The sequence below is a fragment of the Triturus cristatus genome, chromosome 8 (genome assembly GCF_964204655.1).
Source record: "Triturus cristatus chromosome 8, aTriCri1.1, whole genome shotgun sequence".
Classification (NCBI taxonomy): domain Eukaryota; kingdom Metazoa; phylum Chordata; class Amphibia; order Caudata; family Salamandridae; genus Triturus; species Triturus cristatus.
In genome coordinates, this window is record NC_140591.1 from 151,410,773 (window position 1) to 151,429,469 (window position 18,697).

Below are 18,697 nucleotides of genomic sequence, written 5' to 3' on the forward strand. Positions count from 1 at the left end.
GCGTGGTAGAATGGGCACATGGAAATATGCGTCCTGCAGATCGATCGTTGTCATGTAATCCTCCTGAGAAAAGAATTGGAGGATGTCCTTCAATGTGAGCATCCGAAAGGACTGAGTCTTGAGAAATTTGTTGAGCAATCTGAGATCGAGGATCGGACGCCATTCCCCTGATTTCTTTAGTATGAGGAAAAAACGGGAATAGAATCCCAACCCTCTTTGATATTTCGGAACCACTTCGATGGCACCCTTGTTTAACATTATTTGGATTTGTTTGAAAAGTTCTCTGAGATGGGCGGGTGGTGGCCCGGATGGAGGTGTGCGTGGAGGAACCTTCACAAACTCTAGGGCGTGGCCCCTTGAAATTATATCCAGGACCCAGCGGTCCGAAGTGATTAAGGACCAGGTTGAAAAGAACTGGGAGATTTTTCCTCCAACAAGAACTAGAGGACAACTGGGAAAAGGAAGTTCTTTCCGTACAGAGTCACTGCTTCTTGGTTGAATTTCCTCTGTAATTCGACTTTCCTCTGTAGGACTTGCTAGTTTGCTGTCTGTAGGACTGCTGCGGTTGTGAATAGTACCGCTGTTGCCCCTGATTGTACGAGCGGTATTGGGACGAGGAGCCACGAAAGGATGATGATGAGGAGGTGCCGCGGCCGCGCGCACCTCGAAAGGGCTGCTTCTTAAACTGTAGAGTGCCGAGGAAACGAGCCGTATCCGTATCCTTTTTAATGGTTTGCAAGGCATCTTCTACATGCTGGCCGAATAATGACTCCCCGTCATATGGCATGTCCAAAATCTTAGCCTGGACCTCTTGTCGAAAAGAGGTTGACCGAAGCCAGCCCTGTCTTCTTAGGACGGCTGCTCCCGCCAATTGGCGAAAACCGGTGGATGCGATGTCAACAGAGCAGTCAATGATCTCGGATGACGCCCTTTCTCCCTCTTGCAGGATTTTCTGAGCTTCCGCTCTTGAATCCTCCGGTATAAGTTTGACCAATGCAGCCATGTCCGACCACATCTGTCTATCATAACGGCCGAGGATAGCCAAGGAATTCGCAGCCCGGACCGTTGTTGACGCCATGGTTGAAAACTTCTTGCCTATAGCATCCAGGCGACGGCCGTCGTGGTCCGGAGGCGCCGACATTGGAGATGATGGATTCTTGGAGCGGCGCTGTGCCGCTTGTGTGATCACTGAGTCCGGCTTAGGTTGAGACACCAAGCAGGCTGGGGAAGAATCCGGAGCTTTATATTTTTTCTCCAGGCGTGGGAGCACCGCCGGAATAGAATTAGGTGTCTTCATTAATTTTAGGCCTTCATTCCATATGAAGTCTATGATTGGCACAGCTCGTACTTGTTTCTGAGGCTGGGACTTGAAGTCATATAAGAAACAGTCCTCTTCCCTAACCACCATGGGAAGGTGAAAGCGTTGTGCTGCTCTCTCCATCAGCTGATGGAACCCTGTTATGTCGACAGGCGGCGAGTTGACTGGTGACCTTGGCGGTGATGCGGGCGAATTGATTTGGTAATCATCCCAGTCCGCCATAGTGTCGTCCTCTGGGAGCTCGCCCTCTTCCGTATCCGGATTGTCCATATTATCATCCTCTGCATTGAAAGGCAGTGCAGGTGTGGAGGGCGTGGGTATCGTTGGCAATATAGGAGGTGGAACCTCAGATGGCGCTTCACGTGGAGTATTTTGAGGGGATGCTGGAAAACGACGATTATAGTCTTCCAACATATACTGGAGGTTGGAAACAAGCTGCACAGGAAGCTGCATCATAGGAACCGGAGCAGAGGTATTTTGCTCTTCTTCCTGTTCATAAAATTCATCCTCCTCAGACTCTTGGCATTTTATATGGAGCTCCGAAGGACTATGAGCATCCCGAAAAAGACGGATCGCCTTCATCCGAATCGTCCTCATCCCCTGAGGGAAATAGTTGACGAGGTGGCCGTGGTCCAGGTGGTAACATAACTGGGTCTAGCATGGCCTTACGACGAAGCATTAAGGAGCTGTCCACAGACCCCGGTGCTGGTGTTGACATTGGCACCAATGGCATTGTCGCAAAATTTGACCCTACCGTCGTCGAGTCGACCGTCGACGAAGTGATCGTCGACGGAGCTGCCGTCGACTAGGTTGTTGCCGTCGACGGGACTGTCGTCGACGGGGTGGCTGTCGTCGACGGTGTGGCTGTCGTCGACGGTGTGGCTGTCGTCGACGAGGCTGTCGTCGACGAGGCTGTCGTCGACGAGGCTGTCGTCGACGAGGAAGATTTCCTCTTCTTCTTTTTACCCATCGTCGACGGAGTTGTGGACGTCGACGGAAGCGCCAGCTTCCCAGTCGTCGACGAAGAAGTGAGTGGTATCGTCGACGAGACAGTTCTAAGAGACACACATACTATCGTCGACGGAGAAGACGTCGACGAAGTCAGTGTCGTCGACGAAGGATATCTACTCGATACCGTCGTCACCGTCGTCGACGAGGCTGATGAAGTAGCCGATCTCGTCGACGGAGGGGCCGTCGACGGGCCCGTCGACGGTTTTGAAAGTTTCTGACTGGAAACATGTGCTGACGGAGTCACAGACGCCTGAGAGCTACGTCTCGGGGGCGCAGACGTGGAGACCGAGACTTTGCCTGTAGACACTTCCTCAAGGTGAAGTCTCTTCTTTTTCAGAAAAGGAGATGGCAAGTCCTGGACACTTCCACGCTTTGAGGAGACTCCTGTTTTGACAGAGGCTACACTTTCCACCTCAGAAAGTGGGTTGTCTGAGTCCTTTAGTTTTTGAAGCCATATTAAAAGGCGACCTTCTCTATCTTTCAAAGTTTTGTGAGAGAAAGTTCTGCAGATCTTACAATTAGCCACCTTATGATTAGGATACAGACAATAAATACATTTCTCATGGGGATCCTCAGAGAAAAGTCTTGACTTTCCGCAAGATGAACAAGGACGGAAAAGAGATTTCTTACTTGCAGACATGATGAGAGATAAAAAACCTCAAACCAGATGAAGAACTGAGCAGAGCTCAGGGAGACTCCCTTCACACGACGTGCGGTAGAAAATCTGAGGGTCTGAGCCTCTGAGGAGAAGGTTCTAGAGGGTGCTAGCGCCTGATTGGCTGGAGTTTGGACTATAAAATGACAGTGATATGTTAGCAAAGTGATTCTTTTTCTCAAGGCTTTCCTATGTCTCAATGCTATCCTATGGTATTTTAACTTGCTATGTTATTTGAACTATATATATATAAGTTTATTTGGGTATGTATATACTCTTATGTGGTTATGTATGTGTATATGTATATATACATGATACTTATTGCTTTTTAGGTCTCGGCTGCGAAAGGCTGCGCTTGCGCAGTCTCGCTCCGAGATTTAATGAGTTGGAGTGACTTTGAGAAGAGGGGCTTGCACCCGCCCCTCTTCTCTCCTGTTCTCCATTGGCTGGCCTCTTAAATGCTGGCCAGCCACTGGAGAAGAGGTCCAGTCACTCCGTTGAAGCCCCGTCCTTTTCGGATCGGGGGGCGTGTTTTTTGCGAGAAGTCTCAGGGAGGAGACAACAGCAAAACACGCCCCCCAATCCGAAAAGGACACTCCCTTTCTCCGAGGCATTTTCTGCTGTGCCTCGGAGAAAGGCGGTGGTGTCCCGGCGTCCGGACGCATTTGTTAATTGCCAGGTCGCGATCTTCTCATTAGGTGCGTGCTTGTTGTTGTATTTTGTCAAGCTGGACATTAAGGTCTATTTATATTTTAAACATTTTTATATGTGCGTATGTATAGCCTCACGACTGCCTCTACGTAACTAGCGCGTAGGACATATCGTCAGTGGCGTGGAGCGAAGACTGCTCCGTTTACAGCTTATCCTCAGTGGTTGCCTTCTTCAGTGCGGTACATGATTGGCTGTTAAGATTTGCGGGGCGGGCGGACTCGCCCTCATACCGCCTCTTCTTTTGCAGGAGATAATGAGCAGCAACTGAACGAAAACAAACAAGGTGAGGCGCGCATGGTAGAGGGGTGGTACTTAAGCGCAGCGGCGTATCACAGGAAAATGGAGGACGCTCTAGGCCTACAGCCTGTGCTCGAGTAGTTTGGGGGCGGTTTTCCAAGTACTTCTAGGCTAATTACGCACGCTGCAGAGACTACTGACAATGGTATCCGTGAACGAATATTGGTCATGGGGCACGAGATGCGTTTAAAAAAAAAATGTATTAGTGTACACTGTGGTCAAGCGCACGTACTTGACCGACAGGATGTTTTATTGTTCGCCCCGTTCCCTTTAACCAGCAATCACCCAGCCGCCCCTCCACTCTAAGCGTTTTTAGCACTGCGGGGAGCACTGATGCTAGAGTTCTGCCCCGGTCTTTTTCAGCTCTCTCTCCACTTCTAGCTCTCTCTCCCTCTATTGCTTCGCTCCCACCAGCTCTGTGTTACTCTCCACTGTCTGCTTCTCTCTAACCCGTACCGCAACGTCTTTTTGGTGCCCCCTCTGCTTCTCCCCATCCGTGGGCGTTGGTCTCCCGTTACCATACATGCCAACATTTTAGAAATTGAAAATGGGGGAAAAGAATATCAGGGAGTGTATTTTCCTCATTGAATTCTATTGAAGCAGAGGTTAATTTCAGGCAGAACTTGGAAGACAGCCCAAAAAAGTAATTGTTTGGCTTCGAAATTCGGGAGTCTCCCGTCTGAATCTGGTATAGTGGCATGTATGCATCACCTGTTTTACTCACCCTCAACGGATCCATGTTGCTGTCCCATCTATTCCCCCCCGTGTGTTTGCTCATTGTCTTATCCGTCTCCCCTGCGTTGTTCTACCCAGAGTGCGTTTTTTGCTCCATCCCGCTCTGTGTTGCTCCCACCCTGGCCAGCTCACTCCCCACCCCCCAAACACAACGCACTTTCGCCCTACTATTGCAACTTTTTTTTACATTTACCAGTGCATCGCAGATCTGTCCACTAAAAAAACACGCTATTTTGTAATGCACGCACATGTATAATCATGCATGTCGCTATAACTTGCCTCGCCGAGCACATCAATTTTTTTAATGTATTAATAAAAATGCCGCATAGCGTCAGCTGCCAACGCTGTACAGCACTGTCAAAAATAATTGCCAAATCCAATAGGTCTGTAAGGCAAGACCTATAGGTTTTATCATTCTTGTATTTCCAGTGGGAACAAGCCAATTTGAAGGTCATTTGTTGTAATTTGGCGCGCTCCTTTGACTATGTATGGTGGCATCATAAAGCATCTGCGTACAATAACCTTAACGCCCCATGGCCTCTTGAATGCTATCCTGGAATTGCAACGAAGTACATTGTTCCTGCATTTAAAGAACGCTTATGGATCTTTAATGAGCTTTAAAAACTTTATAGATTGGACTGAACTGTTTGCTGCTGCGTTATAATTATGGATTCCTGTTACGTGTTCTCCCATCAGCCTCACTTGCGCTGTTCTGATTAGATGTCACCAGGTCCTCAACTAGGGTGAGACCTTTGTATTTTCTCGGCTGAATCTTACTGTTTGCACAAAATCCTAATAAAGACTTTCTGAAATAAAAGTAAGTCACAAGAGTAAACTGTCCCGGTAATGACTGGCCTTTGGAGGTGGTGAAATAGACCTATTTAATATATTAAAAAGAAGCAATGCAGTCATGAGAACCAGTGGCATAACGGTAAATGATGTCCCCCACACCTCCTGCAGGATGACCATAATCCAGATATCTACCAGATATACATAGGCCTCAGGCTGAATGGGGGCCCCCTCCGCCGGAATACACGCAAGAAATGAATAACGTTTGTGCGGTCTAAGGTGGTGGTTTGTAGTTTATTCGAGGTTCAGTATTGGATTTAAGACCGATGTCATGTATCATGAATGTAGATAGTTGCTTTTCCCTTGACTGATGCGCTGTACATCTTGTCAAGTATGCAGATGTTTTAACTCTCTACGAAGGTTGAAAGTGCATTTGTGTGATGGTGTTTATTTTGTGTGTTTTTGTAGGATGATTGACTGAACAAAGCTTTGCATTATCTGTGCAGAGTAAAAACAGAAACCTGTATGTAAGTCATGAGGTTGTTACAGGAGGCAGACCCCAGCCCCTCCCTGTAATGCACAGGGCTGTAAAAGAGAGAGCCACTTAAAGGGCTGTAAATGGCGTTTGTACTGAAGCCCGCCCCTCCTCTGTGTAACTGAAAGCTTTATAGGGCGCTCTGCTGGGACATCACCTCCCCTGTTTTCTTTCTGTGTTTTACTGTAGTTTATAAAGCGCTGTAAGCTGGGGGGATTAAACCTGGGTGGCGGGGTCCTTCCTGTGTTTGATTCACCAGTGCAGGAAGTGAGCTTCCCTTGTGATGATGCGCATCCTGGGGGGTCTGCAGCTTGGGTCCCTTTACAGTCTCCTCTGCAGCCAGGGCCTTGCCCGTCTTTCGACTGTTGCTGACAAGATGTCGGATGCCCCTGCAAGGGCCGCTCTTTAAACGGTGGCTTAGAGCTGTAGTGGATGAAATGACCTGAAAATGTAAGATGCCTACTCTCCTCGATGGCTCTGAATGCCATCATAACCCTCTACAACGAATAGCCAGGTGCCCTGCAATGAACCTTGGATTCTGTTCTCCCACTCTGGCCAAGGTGGCAATGGGTCGATTGTCCATCTTCCATGGCAGATAACAAATCCAGGTTTCTCTGGTATCTTGCCTTCCTGCCGTAGAGTACCAAACAAGCATTTACAATGCAACGGTCTCGGCATTGTTAAAGTTAGAGCTATTGGCATTGCTCATGACAATGCCGTTTCTTTAAATGTTTAAAAACATAAACAAAAATAATGTCATGAGCAATGCCAATAGCTCTAACTTTACCAATGCCGAGACCATTGCATTGTAAATGCTTGTTATATATACCGTGGGACTCCCACTTCGACGACGGGGAATATTCAAGCATGTGAATCTATGAAAGACACCCCAAATACTGGAGAATGCACTTTCATTCATAAGCCAGACCTATTGACATTGCCAATTCAAGGTTTGGAAAACTTACTTCCAATGACAGTCTTTCATTTTAGGAATATTCATTGAAAACAATGAACACTTTCACCCATGAGATCAATCTGCCACCAGATGGTCATATTCTAAGAACAAACATGCATATTGGATATGGGTACTTTCTCCCTACAGCGACCTCGTTTGGCATAGGCTCTGACATAGAGCAATGATGAACACCAAAAGAATGAAAAGAAAAGCTGAAGACTGGAAGGCTCAAAGAGAAGGCTTAAGATAATGTAGAAAACACGAATTTAAACCATGTATCAGAGGAGATTATGTGCCGAAACAACCACAATAAAACAAAATAGATAAAGCACAACATAGTACAGGACCGTTTCCATTCGTTTGTTACCACATCCACCAATGCAAAAAAGAGACAACAGAGGGGAGGTTTACTTTTGAAACCCCCAGTCGACCACCTTGGCACACAATTACTACTGCAAAGAGCATAAAAACAATAGTACTGCCTGAATCCCACAGCTGTGTCTAGACTTGCCTTATCCAAAAGTAACTATTTAAGTATGTAGAACTGTGATGCAAAACACAATCTTCAGCATGCAAGTAATCCTGTTTTTCATACAATTATGGGCTTGGAAAGAAACAATATCTATTACAATAATACCATCTTACCTTGCCTTATTTCATGATCAATCTTAAAAATAATAAAAGGTACATTTGGAAAACAAATTTAAAAAGATAGTTTTTCAGACAAAACGGAGGAAGATATGCTTATAATACATATGCATATCTATATTTGTATAGGCACGAATACCAATTTACCTTACTGCAGTTTTCAGTTGTTCATACAGCTTTAAAAAAACAGAGATTGAAATTGGGTGACAGAGTTGATCCTGCAATCCTGGTGTACAAAAATACCCTAGGTGTCACCTGACTTTAAAGACACCACAACTTGTCAAAAGTAGTTTGCTTTTAAATGGCTACTTCTGGAGGCGAGTTTGTACCAATATGGTGGTTGTGACAAGAAAATCAATCTACGGAACACACCTTTGATTTCAGAATCCGTGTTGGGAGTGCCTGCATCTCTCTGATCGAAAGAATCTGAAGATATGCTTCTTTCCCTTTTGCCCTTCCCTTTTGTCCCGTTGCCAGAACCATTTTTCAGTCCCATGCTCGCAGTTGGGGCCTGCAGTGACTTGGGGGTGTGGTTTCCACTCTTTCCGTCACACGGCGAGGGCTGTGACTGGATAGCGGAAGCCCCTTGCTTCCCTTGGCTGCAGAATTTGGGATCCAGTTGCGGGTTACCAGACGGGGACATCACTGTAGGGGGACGCACCATCACCTCCTGCTTTTGTACTGGGCTGTAGAATAAAATGAAAATCAATCGGGATTATAATTCCATCCAAATTATTCGGAGTAAACACTTCCCATAGTGAACAATCAAAAGCTGTTCCCCTTTGTGTATTAAAATAGATTTGGAAGAAGCTGTCCGTTCAAACCTATATCACATTTTTTTCATACAATAGAAAACCAAGACAATAAAAATACATGCTTTTTAAGTAGACATTGAAATAAGCTGTTTCCATGGCAACAGCAGTCAGACACTCTTAGCAAAGAAACCAAGCAGTGCACCGTGCAGGAATTGATATTCAGCCAAGGATATTCCAGCTCTCTATTCAAGCAGTCGGACACGATTCAATAGCAGGTTGAAGCAGAGACTGCCCCGCTTCTACGATATAATCCACAGACAATCAACAAACAGTCCTTGGATAACAGTAATGACATCCACATTATATTATGCATTTTTTATACAGCACTTCCCACCAACCCCCACCCATTACTTCACCCGTTTGTGTGTTTCTTTGGGGATATTGAGGACATGTAATTGTGGGTTTTCATTGAGGGTGGTCAGGAGTACACTGTGGACAGATTATGCACAATGTATAGTATGTGTTGTACTGAATGTTGGGTTTTCCCTACGGTTGATAGCCGAAAGGTATGTGGTGGTAAGATTTTAGGATGTCATCACTGAGACGTGCTGGCTAAACGTCATATCATGAGGGTGTTTTTAGGGTAGTCTCTGCAGGGTACATCGCAGATGTGTCCCTCTTTCTCCCTGCTGTCTTTATAGACCTTTTTAACGAGTCTTCAATGGAGCACAGACTAGTAAACCCCAAAAATAAATGTGTGGCTTCAACTCTACCTTCCATCCCAAGTACCTTTTAACATGTGCGGTCACAAAGCTCACAAAGGAGCAGGATGGAGAAGGAATTTAAAAAACACCGATTATGGGAGAGGACATATCCAGAAGTAACGGCCATGGCTTTGCCTTTATGAAAGCACAGTAAATGCCATGCAGGATTACTGCTCAAAGCAATGGTTCTCATTTGAATGACCTAAGATGATAAAGGGCCGAGTCAGGATGGCAGAATTCGCACCTTTAGATTGCACACATCTTAGCAGAAAGTAAAACAAGCTCATGTAACTTGTAGGATAACCCTACCTTCTATGGCCAAAGATTTTCCAATGAGCTGAATTAATTGCACAGAATATGCTGTAAGAAAACGGAGTCAATCAGAATGAAAAAGTGGTTACAAAAAGAGACTGCACATTTTCCTGTGCTGTTGTAGCGATGTGCTAAGACGGACATTCTACTTGGCAGGATCTGTAGGCATGTGCCAGTCTGACGTGCATATAGGTGCTGCCAACTCTGATGCACAGATTAGAACTAGGGACATGAACATAGGTCTTCGAAAGCTGGGAGGCTGCAATCGACCACTCACCGAAAAAGGAGAACCCTACATCGGTGATTCCCGTGGTCAACACCACTCCTGTACGCCTGTCACATAAGAAAGAGCTTTACGTTAAACAACTATTCGCACTGTTCACAGAAGTAAGGGAATTTCAATAGCCAGATGTCTGCCTGAAAACTGTAAGCCATTTGCAAATGGAGCGGTCACTTGTTACTGGCTAAGACCTGTATTCATTGTTCCGCACCAAAGAGGATCATCTATTCACATCAGCAAGATGGAATGGAGGATTAGGAAGTTAAAAAAAATCTTTCCCTTCATGATGTCCAGCTTAGATTAGGGTGAGTATTGCCATTTGGAGTACAGAACTCTATCCATAAGGCTTCCTTGTTCCAAATTGAATGAATATGTGCAGAGTAAATAATGCAATAAAGTTCCGCAGTGCTATTTTAGGGCTAATAAAACTTTTAGGAATAATAAAATCCCGTTCAGCAATCCGAGGTAACAGGACAAGCAAGGTGCACATAAATGTCCTGGTAGGCTCCAAAATTGCAGGTTTTAGTATTCCACTCATAATTACCAATTTTGGAAAGTGCCTGAACAAGCGTGGGCAAAGTCAATAGGTCTGGGTTTGATGCACTAATGCATACAGGGATCCAGGAGGAGCAGAGAGGTGAAAATCCATCATGTAGTTTAACGCAAGCATTTGAGTGGAAGCAGAAGGATACACAAGCCACAAAAGCATCAGGGCGAGAGATTAATATGGACCCAAAGCCCATTTATTTATCTTGTTCCCAACAGGTCAGACTGACTGCGGCGCCTTCAAAAACCAGACCTAAAAAGAGCACTATTCCATCTTCTTAGGGGCATAACCGTTATATGCAATAAGTTGCACAATTAAAAACGTACAATACGCTCTGTATCACCTGCGGCTACCGAGAGACCCCTCTCTTTATGAGCAGCATTGTAGGAATGAGCGCTCAAGACCAGCAGCTTTCTGGCTGCGTGTGTCATGTTTGTGACTACATCTCCCAGATCTCTCTTTCCTTTACTTAAGCTCTGCCTCCAACTGACACGGTGCTTGTCACTCTAGTTCTATCGTCTTGCCAGAAAGCTGCTTCCTGCATCGCCAGTCATTTAGCGGCTACCTGGATTTCCAAACGCCCCCGTTTTCTAAAGATACAGGGGGCCTTTCCTGGAATGAGAGAGAGACTGCCACCGGCTCGCTGACGCGCAACCGTATTGCCCCCTGCTATTAGGCTCCGACCACCGAGAACGCACTGTAGCACGAGAAACACCAGAACGCTAATGCCCGCGTTCGCGCTGTAGCACGACAGATTATTCACCTCCTGTCAGCGGTACCCGATCTGAAGACGCGCACTGAGGCGCATTACTGGGTACATTCTCTGGGGCCAAGTTAAGTTCACGTACATGCTCTGGAGTGTGATTATGAAGCAAAGACAGGCTGAGAAGACATCCCAGAGCGTTTGAGAGGCTCGGAGTGCTTGCTGCAATTAATTTTTGCTCATTTGAGTAAGGGCGGCTTCTATACATGCTGGAACCGCATGTTAAAGGAGAAATACTCCCTTTGGACCCAAGTGGAATTACTCACCGCTACCAGAGGATTATCTGGCCTAAGATCAGTACCTCCACAGTGACTTCTTGCTGAACTGTTTAAGTAGTGCCTTTGCTACGTAGGGTACATTACTCTTGGTATCAGTGGAGAAGAATCGTCTTGATTTATTTTCTTTATTTTGATCTTTTGTGCCTTTTTGTATCTGGATAAGTGCGGCAGTATTGACTAAGTGCATCACATATAGAGAATTGATAAATTATGGTGGCTTAGGGTGGTGACTTCATGAGTGTTGTGTCTCACCTGCAGGGAACACGGGACGATCGCAGGAGTGAGGTCTACAACTCCAGAAGACATCCCTATTGAGTGTTTTCGCTGCTGCACCTTTGTTGTTTCGTTTGTCCCTTTTTTCCCCTTCCCTACTGTGGTGTGACCTGTGGAGTGGATATAATATATATATATATATATATGTTTTACACCAGGATATGATCCGAGTATTCTCCGAAAAAAGAAGATGATGCTCTATTGCTTAGAGGAAAACATTTTTATTTTTGACAAAACACTATCGCCAAAAGTCCGGTACAGCAATGGGAACATCTTTTGCACCCGGCCTAGCCAACCTGTTCCTAGGATGGTGGGAGGAATGTGTAGTGTGGGTGGAGGAGAATGAAAGATTCATACAACACATCCCAATTTGGATCAGGTATATTGATGACCTGTTCCTGATTTGGGATGGACCCCTAGATTTAGCACGAGAATTCATTAACATTCTGGGGAAGAATGATCTCAACCTAACTTTCACCCATTCTATTAGCAGCTCTCATTGTGAATTCCTTGATATCTCCATTAACATTGAAAACAATCAAATAGTGACCACCCTTTTCCGTAAGGAGACCTCGGGGAATACGTTGCTACATGCAACTAGTAATCACCCTACACCTTTACTAAATAGTATTCCCTATGGGGAGTTCCTACGAGCTCGAAGGAACTGCAATACTAAAGGAGGTTTCTTGAATGAAAAACGTGTCATGGAGAGGAGATTTGAACAGAGAGGTTATGCGCCCAAGGTGATTGCCACTGCAAGTCAAAAAGTTGAAAACATCCCAAGAACTGAAGCCCTTTTTTCATCACGTAAAAAAGAAGAGAAAAATATAGGGACACCCAGATTAATTACCACATACAATCGTAGATCTAATACTCTAAGGTACATGATGAAAAAACATTGGGGATTGCTGGAATCTGACCCTATAATTGGCTCAGACATAGGCACAACACCTGCGATAACATATAGAAAATCCAGATCATTGAGAGACCAACTGGTACATAGTTACCAAAATGTATCTAACAACACAAGTTGGTTGGGAACAGCAAAGGGTTTCAAAAAATGTGGTTCCTGCAAGGCATGTAAACACAGCAATAATCATGATAGCTACATTCCGGGCCAGAATACGATATTGAGAAAGCCTATCAGGAAATTCATCACCTGCACCAGTGACTACACGATTTATGTCCTGGAATGCCCTTGTGGGTTAAACTACGTGGGCAGTACCAAACTGCAGTTAAAAACCCGAATACTACAACATATGAGGGCTGTAACAAATAATGATCTCAATTACCCAGTAGCGAGGCATTATCATGATAAACATCAGAGCAACGCCGACTTGATTAAATTCTTCGGCATTGATAGAATCCTACCTCTTCCTAGAGGAGGGGACCGTGAAAAACTTTTGAGAATCACTGAGTCCAAGTACATTATTGAACTTAACACAAAAATTCCCAATGGGATGAATTATGGAGAAGAACTTGCCACCCATATAGGTTAATTGATTTATCACTGTGCTATTTTGTTTTCTCTCTGCACTACCATACTGAGTGTTCTTTTTAACATCACACTATTTTTAACATGACATTATAGAGTAAACAGATATAATGATTGCATGGGAAAAGTGATTTGATCAATTGAATATTTTTCATTTTCTCCATACTATTAGCTAGGCTTAGCATAGTAACTGAGATTATCTGTACCTATCTTATTTTTATCTTTATTGCTATTTTTCACTTAGTGGCTTTTTCATTGGTTATTTGTATAATTTGGTTCACTAGGGTCGCCCTGCACATATCACAAACAGTAATTGACCTATATGCCCACTTATATATTCCCCCTATATATTCCCCCTCTATGATGTGGAAGGTTATATGAACTTGACTGGCAGAAAAATCATACGTACGTGTCCTAAGGTCTAATTGTTTGGAGTTGGATACGAAATCTGAACCTTTTGAAATAGCCCGGTGCATAATGATTGCTTTGATTGTTCGCAAATAGAATGGGTACATTACCCACAGCAATTCTGATGAAATATGCATAATATGGGCTGTTGTATGACATAGGCACTTGTCTATCAGAAGCTAATATTGTGGGTACATTACCCTTGTCTGTATAATTACAAGTATAATTATTTAATTCGTATGTATTTTCGTATCTTCCATGAATTCGAAAGTGCCGTATATTAAGTTTTATTTCGAGTCATTGCCCGTAATTAATTAATTTGATCATGAAACTTTTCTGCTTGAAAAAATGTGCAACAATGGATGACATAGGCACTTGCCCAGAAGATAATAATAACTGAGTTTATTTTTTATGTTCTTTCGAAAACTGAAAAGAAATTGTAAATTATATAACTGTGAATTTTATTTGCACATATTCGGTATGAAACACTATCATTGACGAACGTAATTGTTTTTGGTTCGAACGGGGCGCTCGCAAAGTTTTTCTTTCATGTCTATGAACCTTGACCTGTATTTCTAGGGGAATTTGGGCACAGGTCAGTAACTTGACAAAGGCTTCGCCGAAACGCGTAGTTCTGTTTTTGTGACACAATAAAGGCGTATTGTGTTGTCCTTGGTGTGCCGCTGGATTTATTTCGGAGAATACTCGGATCATATCCTGGTGTAAAACATTTGAGGCGGAGTTGTGACCGTTGCTGGCACCGGCGTCGCGAGGGAGGAGAGCGGTGAACTCACAACAAACTTTTGGAAACATATACACACACATATATATATATATATATATATATATATATATATACATCCACAGCAACTCGCCTTCACTTTTCTTTCTTGAAATACAAACGAGCACAGACCCAAAGATTCGGTGATTATTTCATTTCAAGCCGTTGTCCGCCATTACGCGCGATCCCCGCCCTTGAAATATATATATATATATATATATATATATATATTATATATATATATATATATATATATATATATATATATATATATATATTCTTCGCCACCACAGTCCCAAAGATCCTCAACGATAAATCGAACACCGGAACAGACCACGAAGTAGGTGCAGGTGAGGTATTTATTAAGGGATCAGCATGCCTGCCATGACGTGTCTCAGCCTACTGGAGGCCTTGTTCACATAGCGCCTTGAGTAGTATGCTTGTATTTAAAGTGCACAGGGCTTTGTAACAACTGACATGATTGGTAGTTCATCATAGACATAGAAAAAATATACAGCTGAAATTTTTTCTTTATCTGAAAAGAAAAAAGACATGAGTGACAAAAAGCACGTAGTTATAAATACCCCAAAAATTGCAAGTACATTGAAAATCAATGGATATATATATATATACACACACATATATACATCTATACATATATATATATACACATATTTACATATATACATATATATATATATTTTACTTGGAAAAACTAGAAGCTGCACCATTAAAAGGCTTTATAGAGAAGAAAGACCCTTTGTTAATAATTGAACATTGCCATTGCTACTTATAGATGCATCACTGGAATTAAAAGAATTCCATAGCCCAACAGGCAGAATTCTGGCTGTGTTAATACATTCACACCATTTTTAAAAGCATTAGCAGTCTCCAACAGGAAACAAAACATTAGATTTAATGACGAGCAATTTCGATGTATTTACAAACCGTGTTTCTGCTAATGCACAGAACACCTGTGACTCGGGCCGAAAGGGTTGCAATTCCTCTCCAAGTAAAGGGATAGCCTATTTTTCCGGTTTAAAGTACAAATGACAACGAGGAAGGCCTCAGCATGACTAAGTAATCACTGTAAAGATGTACACTTGTGATACCCAGATCCGTTCGACAATTTATGAAACCGCCTACGTGTCATCTAGCACTAACTCGATTGCCAGAATCAAAGCGATTTTGACTTGCATATATGTTGAAAATAATGTGACAAAGAAACCATCGGAGTGAAAGAGAATAAAACTCCTGCAAAAGAAGAAAAATCATATGGAGCCTAAAGAGAAGATTCTCAAACGAGTCCTTAAATAACTGAAAACGCCCAGGACCCAAGCACCTGGGCAGAGAGAACATACGTTTTATGCATCTGTATTTTTATTGGATGTGGGTGCGACACAATCAGACAATGCGTTGGGTAGAGATTAAACGACAAATAAATGCATCTATGTGATGCACACCTAACAAAAAATATCAAACAACCCAGTTGTCTGCTTTACATAATTAAAGGCACAGGCGAATGTGTATCAAAGCCGACTGCTTCACTTTTAATACGTTTGTACAATTAGGAGTCTATTTTTCCTGGACTGGCTCTGCCATTTGAAAACTCACTACTGTGGCCGAAGTCCATAATGAAACACGTTTCTATGTACACACAGATGAGCCACAGGAAGAACGGCGTCGGGTAAACAAACAGGACCATAAGACCCTCGCACTGTTATCAAGGACAAACAAAACTGACACCATGGGGACATCTTCTGTAAGGGAAACATTAGCACAAGGGAGACGGAGTGCTCCAGTAAGATTCGACAAGGAAGAAAATACATGCAGATGAATACCACTGGACAAATGCTTTAGAGCTGCTTAACACAGATCAACTAAGAGGCAAAAATAATTTAAGACTGGCGGAGACTATAGTTTTATTTATTTAGTGTTTTGTATAGTGCAAACGTGACCAGTTAGGGTATCAGAGCGCTTTACAGTAGTAGCAAGTTATTTACAAGATTTAGTTAAAACAAGTTAGATACAAATTGGAGCATGCGGACATGAGAAACAAGCATTGGCATAGCCAATAGGTCTTGCTTTTGGGACCTTCTAAGTATTTAGTTATGCAGCACAATATCCTTGGTGCAACCACATCAACTGTTGCGTGGCTAAACACTTATAAGGTCCCAAAGGCGAGACCTATGACAATGCTTGGTGTGTGTGTGTGTGTGTGTGTCTATCTGTGTGTCTGTCCGTGTGTGTGTGTGGGGGGGGTTGTGTGTGTGTGGGGGGTTGTGTGTGTGTGTGTGGGGTTGTGTGTGTGTGTGTGGGGTTGGTGTGTGTGTGTGTGTGGGGTTGGTGTGTGTGGGGTTGGTGTGTGTGTGTGTGTGGGGTTGGTGTGTGTGTGTGGGGTTGGTGTGTGTTTGTGGGGGGGGTGTGTGGGGGGGGGTTGTGTGTGTGTATGTGGGTGTGTGTGTGGGGGGGTGCGTGGGGTGTGTGTGGGTGGGTGTGTGGGGGCGATGTGTGTGGGGGGGGGGGGTGTGGGGGGGGTGTGTGGGGGGGGTGTGTGTGTGTGGGGGGGGTGTGTGGGGGTGTGTGTGTGGGGGTGTGTGTGTGGGGGTGTGTGTGGGGGGGTGTGTGTGTGGGTGTGTGTGTGTGGGTGTGTGTGTGTGGGTGTGTGTGTGTGGGGGGGGTGTGTGTGGGGTTGGGGGGATGCGCGTGTGGTTGGGTGTGTGACAGTAATACTAAAAGCATATAAAAATAAAGGAACACTAACATCGGGTTTGTGGAAAGAGAAAGCACATTGTAAGTCAAACGGGCGCAGCAAAGCATTAACACAACAAGATGTTCATTGAACGAGAACATCAAAGGGGTGCCGCGAAAGTGATCGCAGGCAAAAGTGAACGTGATCGCGGGTGCTTAATGAGCATGATGAGGTTTGCCATATGGTGCCTGTGCTCCTAAGCGCGCGCCCGTGCACATGCACTGTAGCTCAAGGCTAGCCATGGTAGCATTTTTTGAGCCCTCACTAAAAGTCTCGCCAGACCAGCGCATGCGCTGGGTCAGGCAAGACCTAAAAAGTGAAGGGAAAAAGAGGCTTAACACCGGGAGTAGGGGTGGCGATCAAGAGTGCAGTTGGGGAGATAGCAAGAGGACGTTGGCAGGAGCAGAGGGAGACTGCACAGAACCAGCCTTTGCCCTTAAAGTGACAGTGAGGTGGAAAAGAATGCAGAGTGGTAAGCAACGTCACTGAAAAAGGAATCACGTGGTTTACATATATGGGAGCAGAGTCTGCAACCCCAGAAGAGTTAAAGTACAAGACATTAGCAAATCGCTGGGCTGCTGAAACTGTAGAAGCACAGAGAGTTTAGGGTAGGAATTTACCCATTAGAAAAGTCTTTGCTTCCTTTCTGAATCTTCATAGAGCTGGTATTCTTCTGATGTAAGGCAACAGTTGAAAAGGAAACACGCAAATAAATACATGCAAACTTCCTTGGAGCAAGGGTGTGCAGCATGGTATTCTTAACAGAGTTGGTGTGCCAATCTGCCCTTTTTTCAGTTGCAATATAAAAAAATACTGAAATATGTTTTAGGGAATGATTGAGCTGCATACCTGTAAAACTAATTTTGTAGTCCGATGTACATGCTTTGCCTTCTTTTGAAATGTTTTGATAATCTACTCAGCAGCTATCTTAATAATGGAAATATAGTTCTTAACATGAAGATGGAAGACACAGCTGAAAAAGTTTCAACAGCGTGACGCCTGGTTGTGAAAAGGCCTAGAAATCTAGAAACCAGCACTGGCAGAGACAATAGGTCTTGCGTTGTTCGCCAGCCAGTCTTTTTGCTTTGTCGTTTTGTATGATTATGTTTTTTGGAAAACTCTATTGCTTGGGTAACTGCTGGACCCTCAATTAAACCGAAGGGGGGAAAAAAAAAACAAAGAAAAAAAAAAAAATTGCACTTAAAGAAAACATTTTAGTCAAAGAAACATTGCTATAGAAGGCCCACTTGAGCGAACTATGCTGCGGGTGGGTGTGTTCTTTGTTAAAGGGCATACTGCAATCAATCACAGTGAATTTAGCCAATGACTAAAGGGCTGGCCCACTGCCCCATTCTGTAATGGACGGAGGAAAAAAATTAAATGATACTACAATAGACCAATGGGTGAAGAGGGCTGACTAAAAGACCCTGTAAGTATATTATGCATAGGATTTTTTTTTTTTATATACAACTCTTTATTTACCAAAAATAAACTTGTTGGTCTTGTTACATTTGTACATATATATTGTAAAGTGTTGCAGCCCCAGATTGACATACAGAAAAATAACTTCCAGGATAGTGGTAGTCAAACATGTATCAGTACATCAACATTATAGTGTAAGTGGTTCGTCCAGGG

The 18,697-nt window shown here is 43.9% G+C and overlaps 1 protein-coding gene across 6 annotated transcripts in view; it reads right to left on the reverse strand.

The window, feature by feature from the left end:
• BCL9 (BCL9 transcription coactivator) overlaps positions 1-18,697 on the reverse strand; it is a 685,736-nt gene that overhangs the window by 80,318 nt on the left and 586,721 nt on the right. For all 6 annotated transcript variants that reach the window (XM_085621192.1, XM_085621190.1, XM_085621189.1 and 3 more), the window contains one exon: positions 8,027-8,340. In XM_085621192.1, coding sequence (XP_085477318.1) covers positions 8,027-8,340 — 314 coding nt within the window. The remainder of the gene's footprint in view (positions 1-8,026; positions 8,341-18,697) is intronic.